This window comes from Podarcis filfolensis, assembly GCF_964270895.1.
Source record: "Podarcis filfolensis genome assembly, chromosome: 3".
In the NCBI taxonomy this organism is placed as follows: domain Eukaryota; kingdom Metazoa; phylum Chordata; class Lepidosauria; order Squamata; family Lacertidae; genus Podarcis; species Podarcis filfolensis.
This window is the reverse complement of record NC_139606.1, coordinates 95,690,841-95,718,231: the sequence shown is the minus strand read 5'-3', so window position 1 is coordinate 95,718,231 and position 27,391 is coordinate 95,690,841. Positions and strand designations below refer to the sequence as shown.

General features: G+C 39.8%; 1 protein-coding gene and 1 long non-coding RNA gene across 6 annotated transcripts in view; both read left to right on the top strand.

Moving 5' to 3' along the window:
- The window catches only part of LOC310758848, a 321,389-nt gene that overhangs the window by 180,640 nt on the left and 113,358 nt on the right, over positions 1-27,391 (top strand). The window lies entirely within an intron of this gene.
- The window catches only part of KCNK2 (potassium two pore domain channel subfamily K member 2), a 128,363-nt gene that overhangs the window by 50,800 nt on the left and 50,172 nt on the right, over positions 1-27,391 (top strand). For all 5 annotated transcript variants that reach the window (XM_083605403.1, XM_083605404.1, XM_083605407.1 and 2 more), the window contains exon 3: positions 4,451-4,562. In XM_083605403.1, coding sequence (XP_083461529.1) covers positions 4,451-4,562 — 112 coding nt within the window. The remainder of the gene's footprint in view (positions 1-4,450; positions 4,563-27,391) is intronic.

Genomic DNA, 27,391 nt, shown 5'->3' with positions numbered 1-27,391 from the left:
GTAGGCCTTGGGCATGTCTGGAGGAGTTCTCTGTGACTTTGTCCCCCTGGCTTATGCTAGTATTAGTATATAGCCATGCTATGGAGCATGTGATCAGAATCCTAAGAACTTCTTGAGCTCTTGGACCCCTTCTTTAGCTATTGCTCCCAACATACCCATATGCTTCAGCTGGGAGAAAGACCTACGTAGATCCAGTTTAGCTAAATAAAATCCCCAAATGCTTGAGTATGTATTGTGGGCTTATGACTAAGGTTGCCATATTTTTACACCTGAAAACCAGAACATGTCAGGAATTTTCCTGACAAATGGCAAACCTAGTTATGACGTATCTGTTTAAGCATATTGGTATTTTGCTGTTGTCAATCACTTCAGTGGCCCTTCTTGGTGCTGAAATGTGGTATAAAATGCTTTCATAACTACAAATAGATATCTCCGCCTGCCAGAATTATGAATGAACTGAATTGTTGTACAAATTGGTTTTTGGAATTGCTACCTGTACTGTTCATTATTATATGACTGTGATACATCAATAGCTCCATAGCAGAGAAGGGCATACACTTGTTTTCTGCTACTCCAGAGGGCAGGACTAGATCTAATGGACTTTACTTAGAGGAATTTAGATTTATGAGCATATAAACCTACCTTCTGCTTAGTTGGATCATTAGTGCATCTGGCTCAGTGTTGTCTCAGTAGCTCTCTAGGCTTCCGGACAGGTGGCCTTTCCCAGTCCTACCTGGAGATGATAGGCATTGAACTTGTGGCTTCTGCATGCAGAGCAAATAATCTACCACTGAGCTATTGTAGCACCCTGCTTGTGGTTAAAGCTTAGCTGGAATGAAATATTCAACGCAGCAATAGAGAAATTAAAATAATAATTTATTTGTCAGACAAATAAATGAGAGACACAGTGGTATATGGTTACCAAAGCTCTGCCCACTCCAGCCCTGATGGCCAGCACTTATATTTCCTCAGCCCAGCCTCCTTTGGCTGCCTCTGTCCAATCAGCCTGGTTGAAATTCCTATTGGCTGTTTGCTAGAACCAATCATAAAAGATACACCCATTTCCTATTACCTTTTATGGGAGACAAAGAGCTATATTTCCTTCTATCTATAAATGGCAGACAAGTAGCCATATATCTTACATTTGCCTCGACAAGGCACCTTAATTATCAGATCATCTTTGCCCTATTGCCCTATTGCCCTATTGCCCTATTCCTTTAATTATTTAGCTAGGGAAAGCTTTCTTTTATTTTTTTTGTTTCCATATATTCATATTTAGTATCTGTTTGATATTGTTATTTTGAGGACTGGTTTATTGTATTTGATTGTAATTTGATTGTATGTTTTGTTGTATTGATATACTATTTATCACTTTGGGGCCTTTGGGTTAAAAAGTTGTGTGTGTGCATGCCATAGCTGTCAACTTTCAGATTTGAAAATAAGGGAACAGCAGCCTCGAAAATAAGGGACCAGCAGCCTCACCTGTCCCGGGGACAGTCTACGGGATATCTAACAATCAGGGATAGCAGCGGGAAGCATCGGGAAATGGCGCTGGAATAAGGAAATTTCCCACACAAAAAAGGGAAGGTTGACAGCTATGGTGCATGCACAGAGAATACACACAGACAGAGAGAGAATAGAATCGTGGAGTATATGCCTTTAGTCTACCCCATGAGGTATTCTGGAAGCATAGGAAAGGGCATATTAGTGTCCCAATCCGAGGCTGGTGCAAATATGTACCAGAAATAATACTGGAGTTTGTATGCAAGTGAATAAATCCTATTTGTGGTGCTACAACTGAACCTGGTGCAAAGGGATGTGATGCTAAGTATGTAAACATAGAAAGGCTTCCTTTTTAACATGGTGCTGGGTAGGCAAGAATTACTCACCCATGCCTAAAATTGTATTTTAAGCTGGGCCCTCAGCTTTTATATGTGCAGTGGTAGCACACCATTAAAGTATCTGGCTGGGCTACTAATGTGGATATGCTATCAGTGTTTCTATGATCGGGGGTGCAAGTCTGTAATTCTAAGCACCCTTGTTTTGAAATGAGTTCCATTAAAACCAGATCAGTGGAACTTAATGCAAAATTTGGATCTGGTATCTAAAATAGCATTTATCAAGTGTGCAATTACAGATTCAATGAAATAAATGTTTAGGAACTTTTAGGCCTGCAGGATTTTACCTAAGTTAATAAAGTTAATAATAATAAATTAATTAATAAATAATAATAAAGTTAATAAAGTTAGCACTCTTTTGCAATGCAGCTTTTAAAATCAGTTCTCAATGAAGCAATGAAAAGTAAAGTTCTTTCTTTATTATACTTTCCAGCTGCACTGAACATCAGCTTTATTTCAAACAAATTGTTTTGAGCATGTATTTTTATTTTATCCGAAATCTTAAGTTTTTAACGTTGACATTAATATTCCAGTATTTTCTCCAGAAATGTGCAGGACATCCTTATCCATAAAGCAATTTACTTCAGTGCAAGCTAGACAGCTCTCAAGAGTTGTTTTAATCACGAGTAATGAAGCAGGCAAGTGCATAAATACAATTTAGTGTGTAGGACCTCATTGATTTTATTGGCTGTTTCAACATTGAAACCTGTGGTTTCAGAGTTTTTATTCACAGAAGCATAACTCGACCAGGTCTTTCAAAAGGTTGACCCCAAATATGTTCCTAGTGTCAAAATCCCAGATATGCATTTTGCTTGCTTGCTTATTTATTTTCAATCCCATCATTCCTCCCAAAGAAGCCTTAGTTGGCAAACAATAAAACTGATAGATGATAGATGATGATAGATAGATAGATAGATAGATAGATAGATAGATAGATAGATGATAGGTAGGTAGGTTTGTGTGTGTGTGACACACAGAGCGAGAGAGCGAGAGAGAGAGCGCATTTAAAAGCAATTGAATATGCTAACAGTTAAATAACAAGAAACAGTATATTTTTCTATCAAATGCCTTGGTGAACAGGATTGTTTTGGATTCCACCTGAAGCCAGTTAGGGCTAGTGCTAACACCTTGCCTTGGACCTGTTAGCTTACTGGCAGCCAATGGGATGCTTTCAGGAATAGTTACACATGGTCACCAACCTGGCAGCCTCATTCTGCACTTTCCTCTTATTGATAAAGAGGATATTGAAGTCTCCCAAGGCTATTCTCATGAGGTTCTCCTACATATCACCAGAACCACCTCTGCCTGCTCAGTCCGGGAAGAGGTTGTGCAGTGAGGTGGGTGGTAGACTTGTCTTTGCAATCCGACACTAAGTACAAACACTTACATCCAGCTCCCAGATGGATTGGTTTCTTGGTGAGAATGATGGAATTTATGTGGATGATTGTCAAGCCTCCCCTCTGGTCTGTACTATTTGCTATACTGAGTACCCAAGCAGGCAAAATCAGGAAGGTCACAAAACGCCTAGCATGCTCACCTAGGTCTCAGTAATCCACACCAGGCCAGCTACCTCATCCAGGATGAAATAATGAACAAGAGTTGCTTTCTTGTGGGCTGACTAGGCATTAAGTAACAGCACCATCAGGTGGCAGGGTGGTATCTAAACATCATGGCTACTCAAGTCTCTACGTGGGTGGGTGGGTAGGTGTCTGAGCAGGAACAACCGATGTTAAGTGTCTGCCATCTTCTCTCCTATGATGATATCCTCCATTCCATACCTTCCTCTCCGTAAGAACCTGGAAATATCAGAAGTTCTCCCACTTGCCTCCTCTGACCCAGGCATATGTTTTTGTTTTCACCATCTTCCTTGAAGCAACCACTCAGTAGGAGGGGGAGGTTTAACTGGCACCTGTTGACTTTCTAGAGTGTATCACGCTTCTGTTCAAAGTGCCTTTCATTAGCCACAATAATCAAAGCCAGCCATGGACTTTGGTGTTAGATCAGAGATGGAAGCTTCAGGCAGTTTGGAGTCCCAGGAACGCAAAACGTGACCGATACAGCAAGAGAGGAGGAAACAAAATGCTATGCTGTTAGATCTCCCAGGCTCTAAGTGTATGTTGCATTGTATAATAGCCATTAAATGCCCATGTGATAGTTCTCAGTTAGGATCAAGAGAATTTTCAGGAAACTTGAATTTAGAGGCTTTCTCTGTCCTCTTAACATCAGCAGTTAGCCTCTGCATTGAAGCTCTAGTGATGCAACAATCAAACTCTTGATTTCGTAGCAATATAAGACATGAAGATGAACCAAGAGTTGCAAAAATGAGTAATATTTTGAATTTAATTATATTTCAAGCTTAGGTTAGATGATGCTAAAAGTGAAGCCAGTTGAATAACACCACCCAAAATTTCTGTCTCTCTCTTCTTTCATCAGCTGACATTTGATAAATTACTTTATCTTCACAAACCATACAAAAACACTGTATTCTAACATTCTTGTTTATGTTTCATAAATATTGACAAATATTGACAAATATCTCTTTAAACTTGCAGCAAGTAGTGGCAGCAATAAATGCAGGAGTCAATCCTAAAGGAAACACGTCTAACAGTCATTGGGATTTGGGAAGTTCCTTCTTCTTTGCTGGCACTGTTATTACCACCATAGGTAGGATAAAACTTATTATTCTATTTTGAAGAGTGTATTACCTAAAACAAATTTAGTTTAAAATATATGTTTTCGTTTGGCAGATTTTGTTTGTCTATTTTAATAGTGTTTTTATATTTTAAGTTCAGATATGTTGGCAAAAACAGTTTTCATTAGACATGCACACTTACATTTATAAAATTCAATAAATGATATAAAAACTTTAATAGAAAGTAGGTTTATATGAAAGGTGCAGTTCATTAGTGCACTGTTTACACCAATTATTTGATTATTCATGTTTTAAAACAAGCTTGTGATTTAAGCTGTTGATTTGGGTCCCTAGAAGTGACATAATTCTAGACAAATATTGTCTAGAATTAATATATATGTTCAATGTTTTCAACATTCTAAGTAATCAGCCTGTTTGGGAAATGCATTTTTATTATAAAGCTGTAGCAGGCAAACTCAGATTTAACCATAGTGGGTTGTATTAGGCTTTTAGTAGCGTGCAACAGCTCATGACAAATATTCTTCATAACTTGTTAATGTTGTGCATCCTTCACTTCAGATGCTCAATGGACAGTAGCACCATGCCAAACTAGACACAATGATGGCAGGTTCATGTGTTTAAATATGCATTTTGCCCCAGTCACAGAGAAGGAGGGATGAGGGATGAGGCAGCTCCATATCTGACAGCAAAATGGACACACAGAGGAGGAGTGTAGACTTCCCCCCTTCCCAGTGAAGGAGGCAGAGGTTTGCAATGTTATGACTGGCACGAAGAAAGGGAACTGGGGAAAAAAGATCACTAGAAATATTATTGAACATTAGCTTCTCCAGGGTAACCGATTGGCAGTTGTTTAAGGGCATGCAACCCTTGGTAGATGCAAGGGCGGCCTGGCCCGTTTTGCCACTTGGGGCAAAATGTGAAAGTGCTGCCCTGTGCATGTGCTGCATGCTATGTGCTACCCACTCCTCTGGTTGCCCCCGCCAAAGCCTCACTTACCAGGATCATGCGGCTGCAGCTTCCAGGTTCTGGCATGGTCTTGCAAGAGCCCTGTGACATTGACCTGCAGGACTCACACAAGATTTTGCTAGAAACCAGAAGCTGCCACGGCCACTTCTGTTTGCTTCTCTGGTGGTGGTGCGGGTGCCCCTTGGATTCTGGCCTCAGTCTGGGCATATAGTATTGTCTCTATAACAACCTGTTTTAGAGCTGGCTTGCTTAAACTGTCTTCTGAATGCCCTACAGTCACTAATGGCCTGGTGCACATCAGTTGCTTTGAATATGGAACAAACAGCCTTCAGTACTGAATAGGATAATGTGTGTTTAATGGTAGCTCCTCCCAAGGCTTTGCAATAAATTCAAATCCCGCACTAGGTGTGACGATCTCCAGCTTTCTTCTGGTCTTTACAATATAAGGTTGTGCAAAGCTACTTCAAGTCCTGAAACTGAAAAGATAGCAAGCAATTATTGGCATTCTGGAAGGTATGCCATGGTTGATGGCAGGTTTGAGCTAGCACTTAACAGACTAAAGTAAATCCTTGTAGATCCACATTTGTGATTAGAGACCTGGTCTTTGAGTTCAAACGAAATTTTATTGTAAATAATGTTTCTCTCTCTAGTCTATGTCCCCTGTGGGCACAAGCATTTCTTCTGAGGTCAGAACATTTTCTATCTTGTTATGTAGTTTATTGATTCAGCTGAACAATGGGGATTTGTACTATTAACCCTCTTCCTGCTGGCAGGGTTTTACTGCATTCATATGAAATATGTGCAGAGCTGCAAATTTGAGCTGGGTATCAGTGGTTTGATGTGTGGCCTGACCTGCTTGCAACTGACCACACTGTTTGAGGCCCTGAAGCTTCTAGGTCTGCATGCGTACAAACCCTAACAGTTGTAACAGTGTCTGTTGCGTGTAAACAAAAATGTGGCAATCAGGACTTGAAGTGCCAGTAGAAGCAAGAACTGTGGTATCCATGAGAATGGGAATAATGCCAATGGGGTGTTCAAGCATGTGCTAGTAGATCATAACATTCCTCTTATTTTCAAATGTTGGAACAATTATATGTATTAGCTCAGAAGTTTGAGCTGATATGTATTAAATTTGAGCTTGTATGTATTAGCATCAAAAGTTTGATGGAGGTAGAGTTAAGGTTTCTTCGTTGTTGTGAGGTGGGCATGGTGATGTATGTGGATTTTTCTTTCAATTAAACTTTTCTAGAGCGCTGGCTGCCTAAGTTTCCTGATCTGAAAAAAACAAAACCCATGGGAGGAGTTGCCTTTTACTGCTCCAACCTTGCTGCCTCTCCCTTCTTTCTCTTGGTAAGGATCTGTGATGCACCAGATCAGAGGTCAAGTCAGCAGCGGTTCCCCATCATGCTATCTGCTGCTGTTTCTCACCTCTTGGATAATTTTGCATGCAAATTCTCTTTTCATTAATTGATGGAGAATGCTAAGTACACCAGCTATGTTCACATAAACTAGCTTATGTACACTTAGCAAATTTTCTAAATTATGCTGATGCAAGTTCCTTTGGTGCATCCTTCTCATTGGTGCAAGGAACAAAAGCTACCTTTAAAAATGCACAAAATGTTGCAACACTATGTTCTCTGGAAGCCAGAATTGGCCTGTTAATGAGAGAAAGAGGAAGAGAGAGCTTACATTACAGCTTCTGGTTTTGCATATGTTGAGTACCACTTTATTAAGCAAAGTGCCAAGGGAAAGTCTGAATGAACTGTAGTGTTGTGAAATGTTAGGCAAACATTCTACTTGACCATTTTGAACAAGTGAAAATTCTGCCTGATAAAAGAATCCAGGGAAATAGTTTTCAGATCATGAGTAATAAGACCCAATTAACACATTATTGAACTGGGAGGACACCAGCTGGAAAACTGACCTTGTTTACGATTCAGCCCCAAGTCACTTTGGCAATGCATTTTGTTTGCTTCAACAATTTATATGCTGCTTAACACTGTAGTGCATAACAAGGTTATACAAGGTACATAGATAAGGTGCATAACAAGGTTATACAAGGTACATAAAATCAGTTAAAATACACATCATCCATGCTCAGGACTTAGAAACGTTAGACGCTTCCAAATAATAATAATACCTTTATTGTCAATGTACAACCTGTGTACAATGAAATTAAAAGAGCTATTTGAGCATGGAACAGACTGCCTTGGGTGGGGGTGGTTGGACTTTTCCTTTGCTGGAGGTGTTAAACCTCTCAACAATAAAGCAAGCTTGACTTCACATCCAGCGAAGATCTAACAACAGAATCCCATGCAATATATACTCAGATGAAAGTCCTGTTGTGTTCAATGGTGCTTACTCCCAAGAAATAAAGTTTGTGTTCAGCTAACTTCCAGGCAAGTGTGCTTAGGATTGTAGCCTTAATCGTGTTGTGTTGTGCTAGACATATAGACCCTCCATTGGAGTCACTGTGTGCTATGTTACATCTTTTTCTGATTCAAGTGTTTTGTTTGTTGTTGTTTTTGGATTCTCCCCATCCTTATCTTGACCATTGCACATAAGCAAGTATCCATTCCATCCAAACAAGAATTGTGGGGTTTTGGTGGCTAGGGTGGTTAGGGTTAGAGTTATACTGATTTGGGTAACTTTCTTTCCTTTTCTCTCTCTCCCCCTGCCACTCTTCTTGCAGAAACTGACCAAGTATGGAATGAAGTCTTGTCTTGGCTAGAGTAGGTTTGAGGGGGGATACAACAGAGTGGCAGTATAGACAAAATAGTATCTTCAGTTCTGAAGTGTTTTGAAAGCTGGTACGTATTTCTCAAGGGAAACAATTGTTTACCAACAAGTAAAGCAGCTGAGTTTGCTCACCTGGTCAACAGGCTACAACCTTCTACTATATACAGTGTTTTTTACTTACATTTTTTTAGGGGTACTCTCATTTTCCTACTCATATTGAAATACTGCCCTTCAATGAGGCCAAACTTAGATTCACAAAATGTTTATGGGTATGTGTACCCCTGCGTCCCCCTAGAAAAAAGCACTAATTGTGTGTGTGTGTGTGTGTGTGTGTGTGTGTGTGTGTATAGTCACTTTTCCAAGTTGAGGCAATATAACGTCTCAAACATGTTAAACAGGGCTAGTCACTGACAAAGATGAAATAATATAGTTAAGAATGAAACCCCAAAGATTATAATCTCTCTTCTTCTTCTTCTTCTTCTTCTTCTTCTTCTTCTTCTTCTTCTTCTTCTTCTTCTTCTTCTTCTCCACCTCCTCCTCCTCCTCCTCTTCCTCTTCCTCTTCCGTATTCTTAGTATATCTATGATGTTTCTCTTTTTATGATTCTCAACTACTCTCCCCTTCCCACATCCTCTTTTCTCCTTGAGTATTGATTCTTTTTGACCTTGCATTCACTGTTTCATGCAGTCAAAGATCACATTCTTCTAACCCCCCCCAAATCTTCCTCAATGACACATTCCAAGCTGTATTTACAGATTCCAGAAAAAGGCACCCCCCATCCCCTCCCAGTAACATATTGGAATGTAAAGGGCTAGCAAGGGTCAAATTAAATATGTCCATTTGGAGAATATATGGGAAGAGGGTGCTCCCTGAGGTTGCATGGCATGCACAAGTAGCAAAACAATAAGCCTGTGTTGGGATAATTATCTACATTTTCTGGCAAGTGTCAGTTGATAATAGCCCTAGAAGCTCATTATATCATGAAGCTATTACCTACTACAGCAGAGCTGGAATTTTGTCATGCTTAAATTTTGGTTCTAAATGTGGGCTTTTGACATTTGATATGAAAACAAACAAAAAAACTCTGAAGCATTTTAATTCTGAAATTGAATTTTTTAAAAAGAAATATTTATTAAAGTTTTACAAAAGCATGAATACAAAAATACATGAAAGAAAAAATAAAAATAAAAAATACAACATACAAAAGACAAAAAAGTAAGAAAAATTTAAAAACAAATCCGTTTTTCATAACTTTAAACTCCTTTGCTTGTTTCTTTGACCTCCTCACACCTCCCCTTTTTGTATTCCCATTTACATAATCAAGTCAGCAAATCCTTACCCTCTTTCATTTATCTTAACTCTGTATCTTAACATTTTTTAACTCTATATTTTCATCCATTATCAATTCAATTTTGCATATTCTTATTAACTTTGTTGCTAATGCCACTTATTTTCAATCCAACATCATTTTAACATTCATTGATTTTACAGTATTTCTGCAGATAGTCTTTAAATTTCTTCCAATCTTCTTCCACCAACTCTTCTCCCAGGTCTCGGATTCTGCCAGTCATTTCTGCCAATTCCATATAGTCCATTACCTTCATCTGCCACTCTTCCAGGGTGGGTAAATCTTGTGTCTTCCAATACTTTGCAATAAGTATTCTTGCTGCTGTTGTTGCATACATGAAGAAAGTTCTATCCTTCTTTGGCACCAATTGGCCGACTATGCCCAGGAGGAAGGCCTCTGGTTTCTTCAGAAAGGTATATTTAAATACCTTTTTCATTTCATTATAGATCATCTCCCAGAAAGCCTTAATCTTTGGGCACGTCCACCAAAGGTGAAAGAATGTACCTTCAGTTTCTTTACATTTCCAACATTTATTATCGGGCAGATGATATATTTTTGCAAGCTTGACTGGTGTCATGTACCACCTGTATATCATTTTCATAATATTCTCTCTTAAGGCATTACATGCCGTAAATTTCATACCGGTGGTCCACAACTGTTTCCAGTCAGCAAACATAATGTTATGTCCAACATCTTGTGCCCATTTAATCATAGCAGATTTAACCGTTTCATCCTGCGTATTCCATTTTAACAGCAAGTTATACATTCTTGAAAGTATCTTAGTTTTGGGATCTAACAGTTCTGTTTCCAATTTTGATTTTTCCACCTGGAAGCCAATTTTTTTATCCAAATTATAGGCCTCTCTTATTTGATAATAATGTAGCCAGTCTCACACCTTATCTTTTAATTTCTCAAAACTCTGCAGTTTCAATTTGTCTCCTTCTTGCTCCAAAATTTCCCAATATTTCGGCCATTTGGCCTCCATATTGAGCTTTTTCTGAGCCTTTGCTTCCATCGGTGACAACCACCTTGGGGTTTTAATTTCCAGTAAGTCTTTGTATCTTATCCAGACATTAAACAATGCTTTCCTGACAATATGGTTTTTAAATGCTTTATGTGCTTTAACCTTGTCGTACCACAAATATGCATGCCACCCAAAAACATTATTGAAACCTTCTAAGTCCAAAATGTCTGTGTTCTCAAGAAGCAGCCAATCTTTCAACCAGCAGAATGCTGCTGATTCATAGTAAAGTTTAAGGTCCGGCAGAGCAAATCCACCTCTTTCCTTTGCGTCAGTTAGTATTTTAAATTTTATTCTGGGCTTCTTGCCCTGCCAGACAAATCTAGAAATATCTTTCTGCCACTTCTTGAAACAGTCCATCTTGTCTAAAATTTGCAATGACTGAAACAAAAATAACATTTTTGGCAATACATTCATCTTTATAGCTGCAATTCGACCCAACAAGGAAAGCTTCAAATTTGACCATATTTCCAAATCTTTTTTTCACTTCTATCCAACATTTCTCATAGTTATCTTTAAATAAATTTAAATTCTTAGCAGTCATATTAACCCCCAAATATTTTACTTTCTTAACGTTAAACCTGTCTCCTTCTGAAACCTCTCTTTCTCAATTGGTGTAAAATTTTTCTCAAGCACTTTAGTTTTTGACTTGTTCAGCTTAAATCCTGCCACATGACCAAATTCTTGAATCAGTTCTAATACTCTTTTCGTACTAGATTCTGGCTCCTGTAACGTCAAAACTAGGTCATCTGCAAAAGGTTTCAATTTGTATTGTTTGGCTCCGACCTGAATACCTTTAATCAGACGGTCCCTTCTAATCATATTCAGCAAAACCTCCAGAACCGAAATAAAAAGCAATGGGGAAATTGGGCAGCCTTGTCGTGTCCCTTTCTCTATCTTAAATTCCTCTGTCATCACATTATTGACTATTAACTTAGCCTTTTGTTCTGAGTAAATTGCACTTATACCATTTTCAAACCCTTGGCCCACCCCCATTCCCTGAAGATTTTTCTTCATAAAATTCCAAGAAATATTATCAAAGGCTTTTTCCGCATCTATAAAAATTAAAACTGCTTTGGTATTAATGTTCACTTGCAGCTTCTCCAAAATGTTAATTATATTCCTCGTATTGTCAGACAGATGTCTACCTGGGAGAAAGCCAGCTTGGTCTTTATGTATCTCTTCGACTAATACCTTTTTTAATCTGTTAGCCAAGATATCAGCAAAAATTTTGTAATCCACATTAAGCAGGGATATGGGGCGGTAGTTCTTGAGTTGTGTCTTTTCAGACTCAGTTTTCGGTATAAATGTAATGTAAGCTTCCTTCCACGACTCTGGAGCCTTTTTCCCCTCCAAAATTTCATTATAGACCTCCTTTAGTGGCTGAATTAACCAGTCTTTCAAAGATCTATAGTATTTGGAGGTTAGACCATCCGGCCCTGGAGATTTACCCAACTGCATGTTCTGAATGGCACCTTCTACCTCCTGTTCTGTAATTTTGTGGTTCAACATTATCTTATTTTCTTGAGAGATTTTTTGTAATCCATTTGTTCTTAAAAATTGGTCTAAATCAGTCTCTTTCTGTGGCCCTTGTGTATATAGTTGTTTAAAGTATCTCTGGAAGCACTTTCTAATCTCCAATGGATTCTGTATGTTCTTTCCTTCCACATCCAGCTTTGTGATAGTGTTTAATTTTTGTCTTTTTTTCATCTGCCAAGCTAGCAGTTTCCCGCATTTATTAGCCGATTCAAATGTCTTTTGTCTCATCTGCTTAATTTTCCATTCTACTTCCTGATTTATCATTTTCATATATTGTACTTGATATAGCTTTATTTCTCTCAGAATCTCTTGCGACTTTGGTTTCGCTCTTAATTTCTTCTCTCCTTCTTTTATTTTTTCCAAGATTTTATCTTTTTTCTCATTTTGAATTCTCTTCTTTATTGCGTTCTGTTGAATCAGAAACCCTCTCATGACCGCTTTGCTTGCGTCCCAGATTACTCTTTTTTCAACCGTGGTATTCAAATTTATTTCAAAATAGTCTCTCAAGATTTTTTGGGCCTTCTTGGTAACCTCTTGATCTCTAAATAAGGTGTCATTCATCCTCCATCTGAAGGAACCGATTGGTGTTAGTTTCATCTCCATCTTCACCGCATTATGGTCGGAGCAAGTTTTTGGGCAAATTTCCACTTTTCGGGTCTTAGCTGCCAGTCCTCTAGTTATCCATATTTGGTCAATTCTTGTCCATGTCATTTTGGCTTCAGAGAAGAATGTTCCCTCTCTTCCAAGGGGGTTCTTAGTTCTCCAGATGTCAATCAAGTCCATATTGTCAGTCAATTCAAAAAAAGTTTTTGGTAGTCTGCCATCTTTAGTTACAACCTGTCTCTGCGACTTGTCCATATTTGTAGATACCACTCCATTCATATCTCCCATCATAATAATGTTGTAGTCCATATAGTCTAGCAATGTCTCATGCAATTTCTTGAAAAATTCAGATTTCCCCTCATTTGGTGCATAAACTCCTACAATCAGAAATTTTTCTCCTTGTGATTGAATCTCAATTGCCACAAATCTTCCTTGTTCATCTTTAAAAACAAATTTCGGTGATAGGCTCTCTTTGGCATAAATAACAACTCCTCTCTTTTTAACCTTGTCCGACGAGATAAACTCTTGGCCCAATCTTTTATTAATCGGTACTTTCCTATGTAGCCTTATCACATGTGTTTCTTGTAAACAAATTAAGTCCAACTGTTCCTTTTTTAGTAAATGAAAAACTTTCTTCCTCTTCTCCGGGGAGTTAAATCCATGAATGTTCCAACTTAATAATTGCAGAGACATGGTGTGTTTATTCTATTCTCCTCCAACTGCTCCCAAAAGTTCTTCTTGTTCTGACGGTGGTATCACTTTTTTTAGTTTGTCCAGTCCCAAAGGTGGTGGTACTATGTCTAGTACTCCTGATCTTAAAGCTCTTAGCTCTTCTAGAACTTCTTTTTGCAGGTCTTCTTTGTGGTCTCTCAAAAAATTTCCCTTGTCTTCCACTGATCTTATTTTGAACTTTTTCCCTTTAAAGGTAAAAGATAGTCCCTGGGGGAATTCCCACCTAAAAACAATTCTGTTTCTTCTCAGTAGGGCCACCAGATCTCCGTAGTTGGTTCTAAGATCCAATAGATGTTTCGGAATATCCTTAAAAATCTCCACTCTCGAATCGTTGATCTCCAAAGTCTTCTGGAAGTGCGCACTCAGTATTTTGTCTCTCTCTTCTTTCGTTCGGAGGGTAACCAAACAGTCTCTTATCCTGTTTTTTCTCCCTCCTCTTCCAAGTCTGAACGCACTTACTATCCTAAAGTCTTGCTCCACCTCCAAATTCCAAAATTTTCCAAATTCCTGTGTAAGGTAGTCACTTAGGTTCTCTTTTTCAAGTTCCGGTACTGCTCTGATCCTCAGATTGGTCTGTTTCTCCCTCAGTTCAATCATAGACAGAAGTGACTGATGGTCCCCAATCTGCTTGCGCATCGGTTTTATTTCTTCCTCTACAGCCACTGCTTTTTCTTTTGCTTCCTCAGCTATTTTTCGATTAGACGCAGATTCTTCCAGCAATTTTTCAATAGATTCTGTATTGGAATTCACCTTCTGTCCCAAATTATTAATGCTGGCAGTATTCCGGTCTATTTTAGTTGATTGTTCAGTAACTTGTTTGCTTTTCATAATTTTATTTTTCATAAATTTTATTTAACACAGAAGTAAAATCCCCTTCTGAAGCCATTCCTTTTGACCCAGCTTGTGCAAAATCTTCCCCCTGTGTCACAGGAGGGCCGGGAACAGATGATCTACGTTGCTGGGAAACTGTGCTGGGCTGCTGCACTCTAGCCTTGCCCGATCTTGTTGTCCTATCAGTCATCACACTTTTGTCTATGAATCAAGGTCAATCCCACAGTCAAGTCTTACCGTGGAAAATCCCCAGAGTCAATAATGGAAAAATCCCCCAGCTGGGTGTGCAATTTCAATGTTCCTCTAGGGGGACACTGTAGCAGTCATTAAAGTTACAATAAAGAATCTTTTCCAGCTTTCCTAAGTCCCCCTCAAGAAAGCAAGCAACAGTTTCAAATCCAGAGAAGACCTTCAACAAGAATCTCCTTTGCAGAGTTAACCATTAAAAAGTTACATTGTCTATAAATAGTGCGACTCTCAGTGCAACAATTCTAGTGAACCTGACAGTCCGTTCCCAGGAGTTAGATAATTGTCTCTATTTTTTTCCACAAGTGAAAAAGTCACTTTTCCCTCTCCCCCCCCTCCAGTAGCCTGGGGGGGGGGAGTTCTTTTACTTTGATGTTCGGATTTGGAGCTTTTAAAACACCGCTCTCTAGGTCTTTAGCTTAAAGAGTCTTTGCTTTGAACTGTGTACAGAAAACGGAAAGGCGGACTTCCTGTTTACACCTTCCCGCTTCAGTGCCGAATTAATCATTTTTTTCTCCTTTAAGTCCCAATTCTTAAACTTCACCTACTCACGGGTAGTTGTTTAGCAGCCGAATTGTCACAGGAAAAACGTCAGCGCTCTCCGGCAACAGCTGTGCGGCTTCACCCCACGGAAAAAGCGATCGACTCTCAGCACCGCGCCAAACTCCCGTTGCGCTCCGGAGCCCCTTACGGGGTCCCTTCGCTAATCCGGGGGGTGCTGCAGGTGCCCGCCGAGTCCCACGGTCACAGGCTGCTCCTGCCTGTGATTTTCACAAGGGTCTCCGCTTCGCCGTAGTGGACAGACCCGATTTCCGCGGAGCTTCTCCCTCCGAGCTAGAAGGAGACCGCCATTGCCGTTGGCGCCGCCTCCGGAAGTCTGAAATTGAAATTTTGGAGGTCTTTTTTTTTTAAAAAACGACCATTTATTTATTCAATATGGTTAAAGCAATAACTTCTGGGGCGGGGGCTTTCTTTAAGATAGCTTACAATGATATATAAATTGAGCATATTTATAACAATATGTAAAAAAAATTGAGAGACAAAATAACCATGAGGTGTTTTGCATGATGCAATAAGCCAAATCTTGACATAGTAGTGAGATGGTGTTGTATGGTGTGGTTTATTTATATACTACTTCTCAGCCTAAGGTCCCCAAAGCAGTGAACAAGATTAATACAAAATAAATATACAGTAATACTACAATACATAAAATACACCAGTCAAAAGAATGCAAATAGCAACAGAATTTTCAGTGTCCAACCTTGGAGGTGAGCGGGGGAGAATAGAATGTTCCACTAAGTATAGGTCCAAGGAAGGTATTCCTTACCAGAAGCAGCCTCCTAACACTTCCATCTCCAGCAGATGTGGAGAGCCTGTCAAATCCCAGTTGGAACAGAATTCCACAAATGTGGGAGGGGGGCACCACTGAAAAAGCCTTCTCCTTTGTGCCTGTAATGCTTTTGCAGGTGGGTACACAAGTTCTCAGAAGTTGATTTCTGTATGCAGAAACGCTGATATAGATGGTGGTCATCTGGTCCAAAACCATTTAGGGCTGTAAGGTTAGCACCAGCACCATAAACTGAGCACAGAAATGCACTGGCAACCACTGTAACTGAAACTACATAGTTATCATATCATACGTTCTTACCGCCAAGCACCTAGCAGTACCCTGTTGGCTGCATTTTGCATGGATTGAAGTTTCCAAGCCATCATTAAAACTGTATTACACATGGAGTGCATTATGGTAGCCTAGGCTGGTGTCGCTAGTGCATGGGTAACTAAAGCATTGCCACAGGGTCACAGTATACCAGAATACGGTGTTAAAAAGCCCTCCTGGCCACCCCTGTAATCTGAGCTTGTCTTGTTAGCACTGAGTTCGGTGGAATTCCCAAGCCCAACATTCTGTTTCTAGGGCGGCCAGTTGTTCAAGGACGTTTGCAAGCAGATGTGATTGTCTTAGCCAACACTAGTATCTGGTGTTCAGAGGCAATATACTTCTGAACATAAAGGTTCCCTTTAGGTCTATGAAGCAGCAGCTGAAGGATTTTCTTGAGCAGGCATCTAAGAGAAGCCCTAAAGAATTCATAAAGCTAAATATGCACTGTTTTTAGTGGTGCCATGACTGGTTCTATCAAGAGGGCTTGTGGTTTTGTTTGAGTATAGCGACAAGTGGTTGTTCACCTAAGATTGGTCTATTTTTGAATTCTGAGACGCAACACATTTTCCAGAAAAGTTCTTACAGTCAGTAACAGCTCTTGAACCCTGACTAACTCTTGCATTCCTTCTTTCCTCTTGGACACTTGGGTTCTTGACCAAACTTTAACAAGACCCTTATAATGCAACATGGCATGCTTCAAGTATCGCTGGATGTATCCCAATTCTGCAATGCTGATTTTCCCTGAAATGATTTCTCATACGCATTCTTTTTTTGTTTCCATTTGAAGTCCCAGATCATATTGGTATGTTATAGTCCAACACTGAAAATAGCAAGGATCAAGTCACACATTGGCACAAAAGATCTAGGTGCTTGAGGCAGAAAATCCAATTAAAGCTTCTGCTTCCCACAAAAAATGTATAACATAAAGCTAATTTGGCTACTTCATTCTGCTCCTGTTCACACCTTAAAGCAGAGGTGGGGAGCCTGTGGCTCTCCAGATGTTTCTGGACCACAACTCCAATCATTCCTGACCACTGGTCATACTGGCTAGGGGTGATGGGAGTTGGAGACCAACAACATCTGGAAGACCACAGGTTTCCCATAATCGTATGGCATAGTTTCACTATCCTTCTGCAACTATGCCAGAACCGCACTGCAATAAGGGATTTAGCAATCTTGTACATATACATATATATATACCATATATATATATATATATATATATATATATATATATATATTCCAAAAATGAAATACAATTAGTAAAACATTTTCCGATATATAATTCCCAGATAATCGACTTCCCTTCCACCCTTCCGTGGTTTCCTCTAATTATCTATTGCAGCTGCATATTATAATTAATCTATACCTTCTTTCCTCCACCTTATTCTCAGAATAACTTTTACTGCTGAGCTTATTCCAAACCTGCAAACATCTTAACATGCTTATGATAATTTTAAAAATAATCTACAAACATTTTCCAATCCTCCTTGAAGGCTGCCTCGTCTTGTTCTCTAATTTTACTAGTTAAACTTGCTAATTCAGCATATTTCATCAATTTCAACTTCCACTCTTCTTTCGTAGGAGCTTCATCCTCCCACCATTTGGGGGCATATAGTACTCTTGCTGCAGTAGTCACAAACAGAAACAAATTCCTTTGATTATTTGGTACATCAAGTCCAATTATCCATAGGAGAAAAGCTTCTGGTCTTTTTAGGAGAGTCCTCTGAAATATTTTTTTGCCGTCTCATTATGTATCATCTCCCAAAATCCCTTAGCTACTCTACCGCATGTGATAAAATGTACCAGCAAATGTACCTACCCTTATCCAGTTCTTAACTCAGGGATAGGATTGCACTGGTCAGAAAAGCTGGGTTAATATTCTTTATATTTTCAGTAACTGAAGTTTTGAAACTAGGATATTTTCTCTTGAGTTAATGGTTCAGGACTGTTTTCTTCTGAATCATCATTGCATTTGGGAAAAAAGAAATACTTCTCCAAACCCCAGTCAAAGGGCTCTCAAAAACTGTAGTGGCTTTTATAGGAGAGCTGAAGTAAATCTATCCTTTATTTGCTTGATTCTTGTCATATTTTCAGAACTAGAACTGCTGGTACCTTCTGTCCCCTATGCTTTATGAAATCACAAATGTGCCAATTCTAATCCTTGCACAGATGTGCCAGCTATAGCCTTTTGTTGATACCTTGCAAGTTTACAAAGCTATTCTTAATTTCTGATTTAAGCATTTGCATGTTTGCACACCTGTCTTTTTATGCCATCTTAGTGCATGGTTAATGTAACCATTAACTTGCCCCCCACACTTTAAAAAATAATTAAAAAAATCTGTCCTGCAGGTGATCAAACTTTTCTAAAAATAGCACACTGGGCTAATTAAAATGGAGTTGTCCCTTTTTATCACATGCTGTGGAAGTCATGAACCCTGAGTGGCAAATATATAATTACAAGGTGCAATGTAATAGCTTATAATTCAATTTAGACATCTGTTTAATGAATAGGAAGCAGATAGTGTTGCAGTTTGTCAGTCACATGGATAATTGATCAAAACAAAACATGCCAGACCAAAGGCTCTTTTATTTTCTCATGTGCTAATAGATTGCAGGGGGAAGAGATTTAAGTCCTGCATGCACATGTTCCTTAATTGTGTGCCAGTTTATGCGCCAACTGAGAACTGCATCCGCAGTTTAATCTGGGGACCAATTAACACGCTGCCCTTGATATGGATGCTCCATGCCAGCTGAGCATGTCCTCATCAGAAAGTGATATTGGTTCTGCAGGACCTCTGAACACCCCATGATTTAAGGTTGATGTAAAGGTTACTGTTATAGCAGTTCTGCCTAGCAGTTACCAATGAAACCATAGATGGCATCTTGAGCTTATCCACACTTACCTTTCCTCCATTCTTTCCAGGCGGAGTCCACTCTTTAAAGTTTTGTGTCCAAGTTCCCTTTACTGCCTTTTTTCTTTGCTCCAGAGCTATCCCCCGGAAACCCCACTTTTTAAAGTTCAATTGGAACAAATGGCAATCTGTGGAAAACCCAAATTGACGTTTGCCCCAATTGAGCACTAAAGAATGGATTTTCACAGAGAAAGCTGTGGGGCAAAAACCTCAGATGCTCAGACATGGAAATTTTAAATGTGGACCTGTGCCTGGAAAGAGCAAGGCAAAAGGCAAGTGTGAATAAGCCCTCAGTTGCTGCATTGCTACAGAGTTGAGCAGCTTTTGACTACCATGTGCAAGAAACTGCAGCATCCTGTTTAGTTCAGACATAGCAAACAGTGTTTTTTGTTCTAAAACTAGAATATAAAACCAGGAACAGATCTCCATCCATGAAGATAAAAGCACAAAGGCATATATTGAATCCAGCTCACGCAGACCTCCTTTCACTGCAAATTATTCATTCGAGAATTATAATTATTTTCAGAGAAGCTTCAGAACTTCCATTGGGGAATGAAAACAAATGCTATAAATGGGCTGCAAAAGGGAAATCTTACTTCATCATTGTTTTGGAGTTCACTGATGGTGTCAACAAACATGTAGCTTGGGGTGATCTCATAGATGTTAAATAGCTGGAGTTACAAAAGTATGTTTTAGACTTTGTTCCAGGAAGTTTATTAGAGGAACTATAGTGAAAATATCAATTATGGTGGTCAAACGTCCTTGAAAAAAAGGTTGTCCTCCTCCACTACCGCCACCCATGGAGTATGTAGCCATGGAGGAGTGTTGGGTATTTTACATTGTGTACACTCAATCTACTTGTGGTGTTGGCGAGTACCATTGGGTTTAGCTTGAACAGCCCAGAATCCCCTGCAACATGAGGGGAGTCAATGCAGACCAATCAATATGGAAAGTATTCCCTGGTCTTAATGCCACTTAAAAGTCTGTGTTAGCATATGGATAGCATAATAAAGTGATGTACTGTTACAAAATGAAGTGGGAAGAAAACTTCCAACCTATGCCAAATTTAACTGACAATCATAAAAAGAGGAAACTGCTTTTATGACAGTAAGGCAGCCGTCTGTCTCCTCATCACAGACAAGTCCGGTTAAACATGAGGCAACTTGGCTGCCAAACACCAGGAAAGCAAATGAGGCATACATGCCAGATTTACAGTGCCTTCCATTATTATTCTATCCTGACCTCTAAAACCAGTTATGGGAATGCTGCACATATCTGCAATTTGCAGATTGCATTATCAATATTTATCTGTTTATTTAAAACATTTACAGGGTACCTTGCTGCCTGATGAGAGGTCTCCATGGTAACTTACAATAATACAAGAAACTTCTAGTTTTTGAGGGGGGTTTTCAAGGCAACTATTAAGTTGTGGGTGAACATATCAGATGACATAGCAATTCTTCAGACAGCTCTTGTTTATTCACAGGCCAGAACAGAATAGCACTGAAGGGTTCAGCCAACCTGCTTATATAAAGCTCAACTACATGGCAACAGTAACAACTTTCTGTAACTATCCAATCACTGAACGTCACTTTCAATTCCTTATTTGCATATGCGGACCTGAGTGAAAACTATCTACAGTATCCCCCTGCTGGCCTAGGGTGAGAACATTGAGCAGTTGGGAGGTCTCTGTTTCCCCTCTGCCAGTGCACTGTTTCTTCTTGGCACCCAGCACAAAACTGGCGGTCCTTTCAGAAAGGTGTAGCAGATTCAGGGGAGGTAGCTGCTTGAGGTGGGCTGGTCTGTACACCCCAAATCTGCTCTCATAAATCAATTGTCTTTGAGGGACCCATTGTGGGTATACAACCTTAGGATTTGTTTATCTTTTGGTGGCAGTAGCTAGATTATTTATAGCCCAACAATGGAAAAACGCAAAGGCTCTGAATGCTGGACTATGGTATTGAAATTTATGGAACATAGTTATAGCTGAAAAACTGACTCACCGAGTAAGACTTCTAAAAGGACCTGGATATCCCAAGTAATTTTAAGCAAGAATGGAGTATCTTTATCATACAGTAGTTACAAAACTGTGGTCATCCCTTATTTGCATATTTGGAAATCAGACTGAGAGGCAATAACTGAGTAACTTGAATGATTTTCCTCCTCTTTGTATGCTATATAATTTTTGTATTACATTTTGTAACCAATATTTCTTAAGGAAAAGAGTTGAAAGGTGTATAGCACTCCCCCTCCCTGCAATTGAGCAGACTTGTCCATTCAAGAGAGCAGCTCTTTTTGGTTCCTTATGGCACCCCTGGCTAAAGCAGGCTAGCCTGCAGTTCTGTTGACATTCAAGTTTGGGTAGGATGCTGCTCAAAAGATTTTTGAAATTACTACTGAATTCAAAAACCCCATAGTAATCCAAAATTACTTTTAGAATGGTCCTTGGTAGCTTTTATTGTGTCAGAAAGCAATTTTGGAAAACATAGCTCAAGACATTATTTTCCACATCTCATGCTCTGATTCATTTATATTAACATATCTCTGAACAACCAATGGAACGTGAAAGTGCCTTATGCTACTATTGCTGAGGGGGGCAGGGACGAACACAAGATTGCAAAGAGACAAGCCTCTGTCTTGCTCATCCAGGTGATGTCAAGAATGTTTCATTCATTCACCAAATCATTAATTTTTCGTTATGTCTTTGAAGGCCTTGACCCTTCAGCCAAGAATGTTGAAATGTGCAAATTTAAGTACGCATCCAAGTGTTTCAAGGGTCACAAAGTTATTGCCTTAATTGAAACCATGTTTAAAAATAGAATGCTTTGCACTTTGCATAAATAAAATATCTATGTGGATCTGGAATACTGAGCTAGCTTGCCACTTTAGGCTGGAGTCCTTCTAAGGAGGGCAGTGGCTCAAAATAGCTGTATTTATTATAGTAGGTCTGGACAGTGCCTGAATATTATGAAAGCTGGATGCTCTTTGTTTCCAGGGCTAGAAAGGAAGTAAAACCTCCCCCTTCAGCCACTCCAACGTTGAACACTTTAGGATAACCCAACAATTTACGCAGCAGCAATGCTCCCTTCCAAGAGAGACATGTTTGTACACAAATTTCTATAACAGCTGGCATTTTCAGACTGAACGTCTTACCTGAGCATTAAAAACCAGCTTCTCCTGCTTTATAGTACTGTTTCATGATATATGATTTTTTGCAGTTTATTGTTGTGAATTGATATGAGAAGGATCGTTGCACATGTATGCTTATTATTATTACGTACATGTTGGACCTGCAACAAAAGGGTGTATGCTCACCTCAGCAGTGCCTCCCTGAAATAGCATTCAGGGGCTATTGCATATATTTGTTTGCTCTGAGACTTTTCTGGAGGGTGAGGAGAAGGAGGAAACCCTACCTTTTAAAAAATGTATGCTTGATGGGTTGTTGTTTTTTTGGTACTTCTGCAAACCTCAGGGCTCCCCTGAGCAGGGTGATCTCCCCCCCCCCCTCTCTCTCTCTCTCTCGTTTCTTACTGGAAAAATCTACCAGCTATATAACATAAGCCACACAATGTACTTACCAGTTAATAAAATACAACAAATGCTTCATTCAACCATGCCATCTACTCATGATGATTTATCACTCCTTAATAGTGAACTCAGGTGGCGAATGTGGATGGGATTACAGCCAAAGCATGGCCACCATTTGGGCTTTCAGTCAAAGGCCCACCTACTCCAGCATTCTGTTCTCATGGCAGCCATGAGATGCCAGAAAGGTGGGACCTGAGTTCAACAGCACTCTCCCCAGTTGTGATCCCAGCAACTGGTATTCAGAATCATGCCTCCTCCAATAGTGGAGGCAGAGCATAGCCGTCACAGCTCATAGGCACTTTATAACCTTATCATCCATGAATGTGTCCAATCCTCTTTCAGAGCTAAGTTGGTAGCCATCACTGCTTCTTGCAATAAACTTAATAGTTTACTGCAATAACTTCCTTTTGTCTGTCTTAAATCTCCCAACATTCAGCTTCATTGGCTGCCCATGAGTTTCAGCATTATGATGGGGTGTGTGGTTAACATTTTCTCTTGCGTTTTACTCATAAGTACTATTTTCTCATGCATGCAAACACAAGAACTTCCATTTTAGCAGGGAGGGAACATCTTAGTAGACCATTACCTGCACTTTTTTCAACTTCACAGGAAACTTAACTTTTTATAAAAGAGTCAGCATATATAATTGTGGGTGGTATTTGATGCTAGTCCTACTTAGAGAAGACCCATTGAAGTTAATGGACATGAATAACTTAGGTTTATTAATTTCAGTGGGTTTACTCTGAGTAGGCCTTAGCTGATTGCAACCCAGGGTTTTAAAACATTGCCTGCTATGATTACTGCATGCATAACAGTTGCCACATCTAATTTAGTTAGAGATAAGTTCCAATGAGTCTAGCAACACTTTAAAGTAAATTTGAATAAGATTGCAGGCTAAACATCTTCCTCTGTTGGTGTTTGCATCATTAGTTTTTTATATCAGCAGAGGTCTTACTGTTTCAGAGTCTCTGAATACCAGGCATGTGTAAGTAGATGCTCTGGCAAAAGTAGTATATTTCTTCAGTATGTTTGACAACTGAGAGTAATAGATAATGGACAGAAGATAAAAGGCCTTTTCAACCTTGGCTCCCTGTTTGTGGAATGCTCTTTCAGCTGAGGTGATTATGGCACCCTTGGTTCAAGTTTCAAATGGGCTCTGAAAAGTCATTTGTTTAGAGCTGCCTTTCCTTAAAGATACTGTTGTTGATTTAAATGGATGCTGAAATGGTTTTAATATATTGTCACTGAAATGATTTAATATGTTGTTTTTACTGGTTTGCTGCAATATGATGTTATTCATATTGCTTATGTCATTGCTGTTTGAAGATAGTGCTATTTTAATGATGGTTTGCTTGTACTTTAGATATTGGGTGTTGTGTTTTTGTTTTTATGGAAGCTACTTTGTAAGGACCATCTGTACCCACTGTTTTGCTCACAGAAGAGCATTTGAGTCAGTTTCTGGTAAGGACAAATGGTGTTGCTGTACTACAGAGATCAAATTCCCATTCTCTTTACGAGAAGTCCCCTTTTAGCATTGGAAAACGAATAAGCCTATCTCTTTGTTTGGAGAAATGTAGTGGTGTCAAGTCATTTAACCTCGTGTGATGGATGCTTAGGATGTGCAGTGAAGGAAGCATGTTCTCCTGAGGCCAGCATTCTTGTCACTTTTATTTTATACAGCTATTTGTGGTTCAACCACATGCTGTTGTGCTAGTGGTAGCTAAGAGATAGAATTGTTTTGGAGAATAGCTTCCTAACTTGCATTGGGGCTGAAATTTACTATCATGATCATTTTCCAACAGCACTTTTTAAAATTTTCATTTCTTAGCCTGTCTAAGGAGTTTACCTACCTCTTTATCAAATAATTTGTCTACATGACTCAACAATATTTTGCTGCTGTTCTGGTGCCTGCTGCATTTCCTGTGATTTGTAGTCCTTAATTGTGAGAGCTGGCCTTGTTGTGCTGGTGAATACAATCCATAAACTTTCTATAGCTAAGGGCCAGAAGTATAAAATTATCTCATCAGAATGGCAAGCGCTGCTGTGTGTAGGGATTCCTCATCCATAGATATCACAGCGGTCTTGTGAGATCTGGTTAAGCATGGTTGGATATTAAGTGTTAGGGATTGTGAATGGAACAGGCTCCTCCTGGATGTCTCTTGGGGGAAGGGGCTGGTGGTTTTTGCTGTTTGATTGTTTGCTTATTACCCTGGTCTTAACCCTAAAGAGCTTAGAGTAGTTTAAGTACAGTTGCTAGGCAATTTACACATGAAAAAAAACGTTGCTTAGTTCAGCAACAGAACTGCAACATTTTCTTTCATACCATTTTTCTGGTACAGTGGTACCTCGGGTTACATACGCTTCAGGTTACATACGCTTCAGGTTACACACTCCACTAACCCAGAAATAGTGCTTCAGGTTAAAAACTTTGCTTCAGGATAAGAACAGAAATCGGGCTCCAGTGGCACGGCAGCAGCAGGAGGCCCCATTAGCTAAAGTGGTGCTTCAGGTTAAGAACAGTTTCAGGTTAAGAACAGACCTCCGGAACGAATTAAGTACTTAACCTGAGGTACCACTGTAGTCTTAAGTAACATGTTAGTCCACAAGAAAGATAATGCACTTGAAAAGGCCTTGCTTTTGGATGTCTATTTCAAATACCAAAATGTAAATAAAGGGTTTGCCACAATCTGGCTGGTCTTGTGCTCCAGTAAGAAAATCTAGCAACGTTGCATGAGTTAATTCCCTTATCTGCAGCTGCTCTCAAGTTTACTCAATGCTAGAGCCTGATAAGACATTGGGTTGGATTGTTAGACATGGGATACCCTGATAAAAGGGTCCAGGAAGGACACACTTGGTCCACATGGGGATCGATGGGCCATAGTAACCTTCTGAATGTTGGGATTGTTCTACTTGATGTATGAAAAGGGGTAACCCTCTACTCAGGGTCGATCCACCTTACTGATCAACCAGCAGGTGGGTTGCTTGATACCAGATACATACCTGATGCCTTAGCCAAAACTAGCTTACATCAGTAGTCAATAAAGTTGTAGCCAATTTTAATGCAATTCTGACCTTATGTGTTTTATTTATAACCTTAACTTGTCCCAAGATGAGCTCCATGCTTCCTGCACCTGGGTCCTCAAAAATAGGGCATCACCAGCAACATCCTCACCTGTCTTATGAACCACTTTCCTCTCCAGATATCTCAATAGCTTTTTGTCAGTCCACACTGGACAGGCTGGTACTGACATTCATTCATTTGACGATTATGTATTGCCATGTCGTTAAATATCATGGTGATGCACAGCATTGAAACATAAAATACCATTAAAATACTATAGGTGGCCATTAGAAATATGTCTGCAAATCAAGTCTTCAAAAAGACAGAAGAATGACAAGGGGGAAACACAGCTATGGCCAAGGGGGCTGACTCAGAGGTGTAGCCTGGCTGAAGAAGTTAGTTTCTACTGTACGTGGACTTCCAGGCTTCATAAAAAATAAAGTTTAATTTACCATTAATGTAACTTGTAGTGAATTCATCTATAAAAAGCAGAATACAAGACAATGATAACTGAATAAATTATGTCAATTCCAGTGAAAACATGCAGTGTAGAAGCAGTCCCAGTGCCATTTCTGCCCACCCACCCATTCCACAGTATCTCAGACACTGGTCCTTTTTCTCTATTGGGCCAGTGCAGCAGATGGTGGTTACACTGTAATGGCTCATTTTGCATTCTGCGTTGACTACATTGCCATGCAGAGCAGCTGTTTGGAAAAAAGTTTGTGATAGTGGCTCATCGACCACCTGTGCTATCCTATTTGATTGCCAGTTTTTTTCTGAAAAAATAAGTTTCCAGACAAGGAAGCATATGGTTTTGTTGCCCCTGAGTTCAAATCACATGGACAACATACTTTAGTTACAAGTGCATTGTGGGAGAAGTTCAGTGCCTTATACAAATAACATATACGACACTACCATCTCTCTTGATATGAGAAGGGCTTCCTAGCAGAATGGATGACCCACAACTGCTTAGCTAAACTCCTCTACAGTTCTTACACCTCAGCATTCCAATTCAGGAATGTTGTACGCAATGGTAGGTTTCTCTTTCCTCGCTTATAATCTGTAGTCTCCATACATCTGTCAAAGCTTCTTTTTGGGTAGTCACAGTTTCTCATTACTGGTGTCTTTTCTGCTTGTGGATGCCTTGTATTAAACTATCTCCCATGTGGTATGGTAAATGTTTGCTTAGGAGAATCTGATCCCACATCAACTCACCAAGGGTCCAGCTAGAGGCACAAATCTTTTTGAGGCAATCTTAACTAATTGCAGTAGCTGTTTAGTTCCTGTTGATTTTAACGGCTTTGTTGCATCGGCATGAATTGCATCTCAAGTCATCTCCTGCAAGGCGCAATTTCTACCAGCATGAAGATCCATTTCAGATAGTAGACGGAGAGGAGGAGGAGTCACTAAGATCAATCTCCGCCCAGGGGCGGAGCTAGCTGCTCCGGCACCCAGAGCGGTGCACATGCTGTGCACCTGGGGGTGGGGCTAGCTGCCCACAGGGGCGGAACAAGCGTCCCAAGGGGGCGCCGCCCATAGCGAGCAGCCCAGGGGGGTGGCATGGCGACGTCCCCCCCCCAGGGATGACACCCAG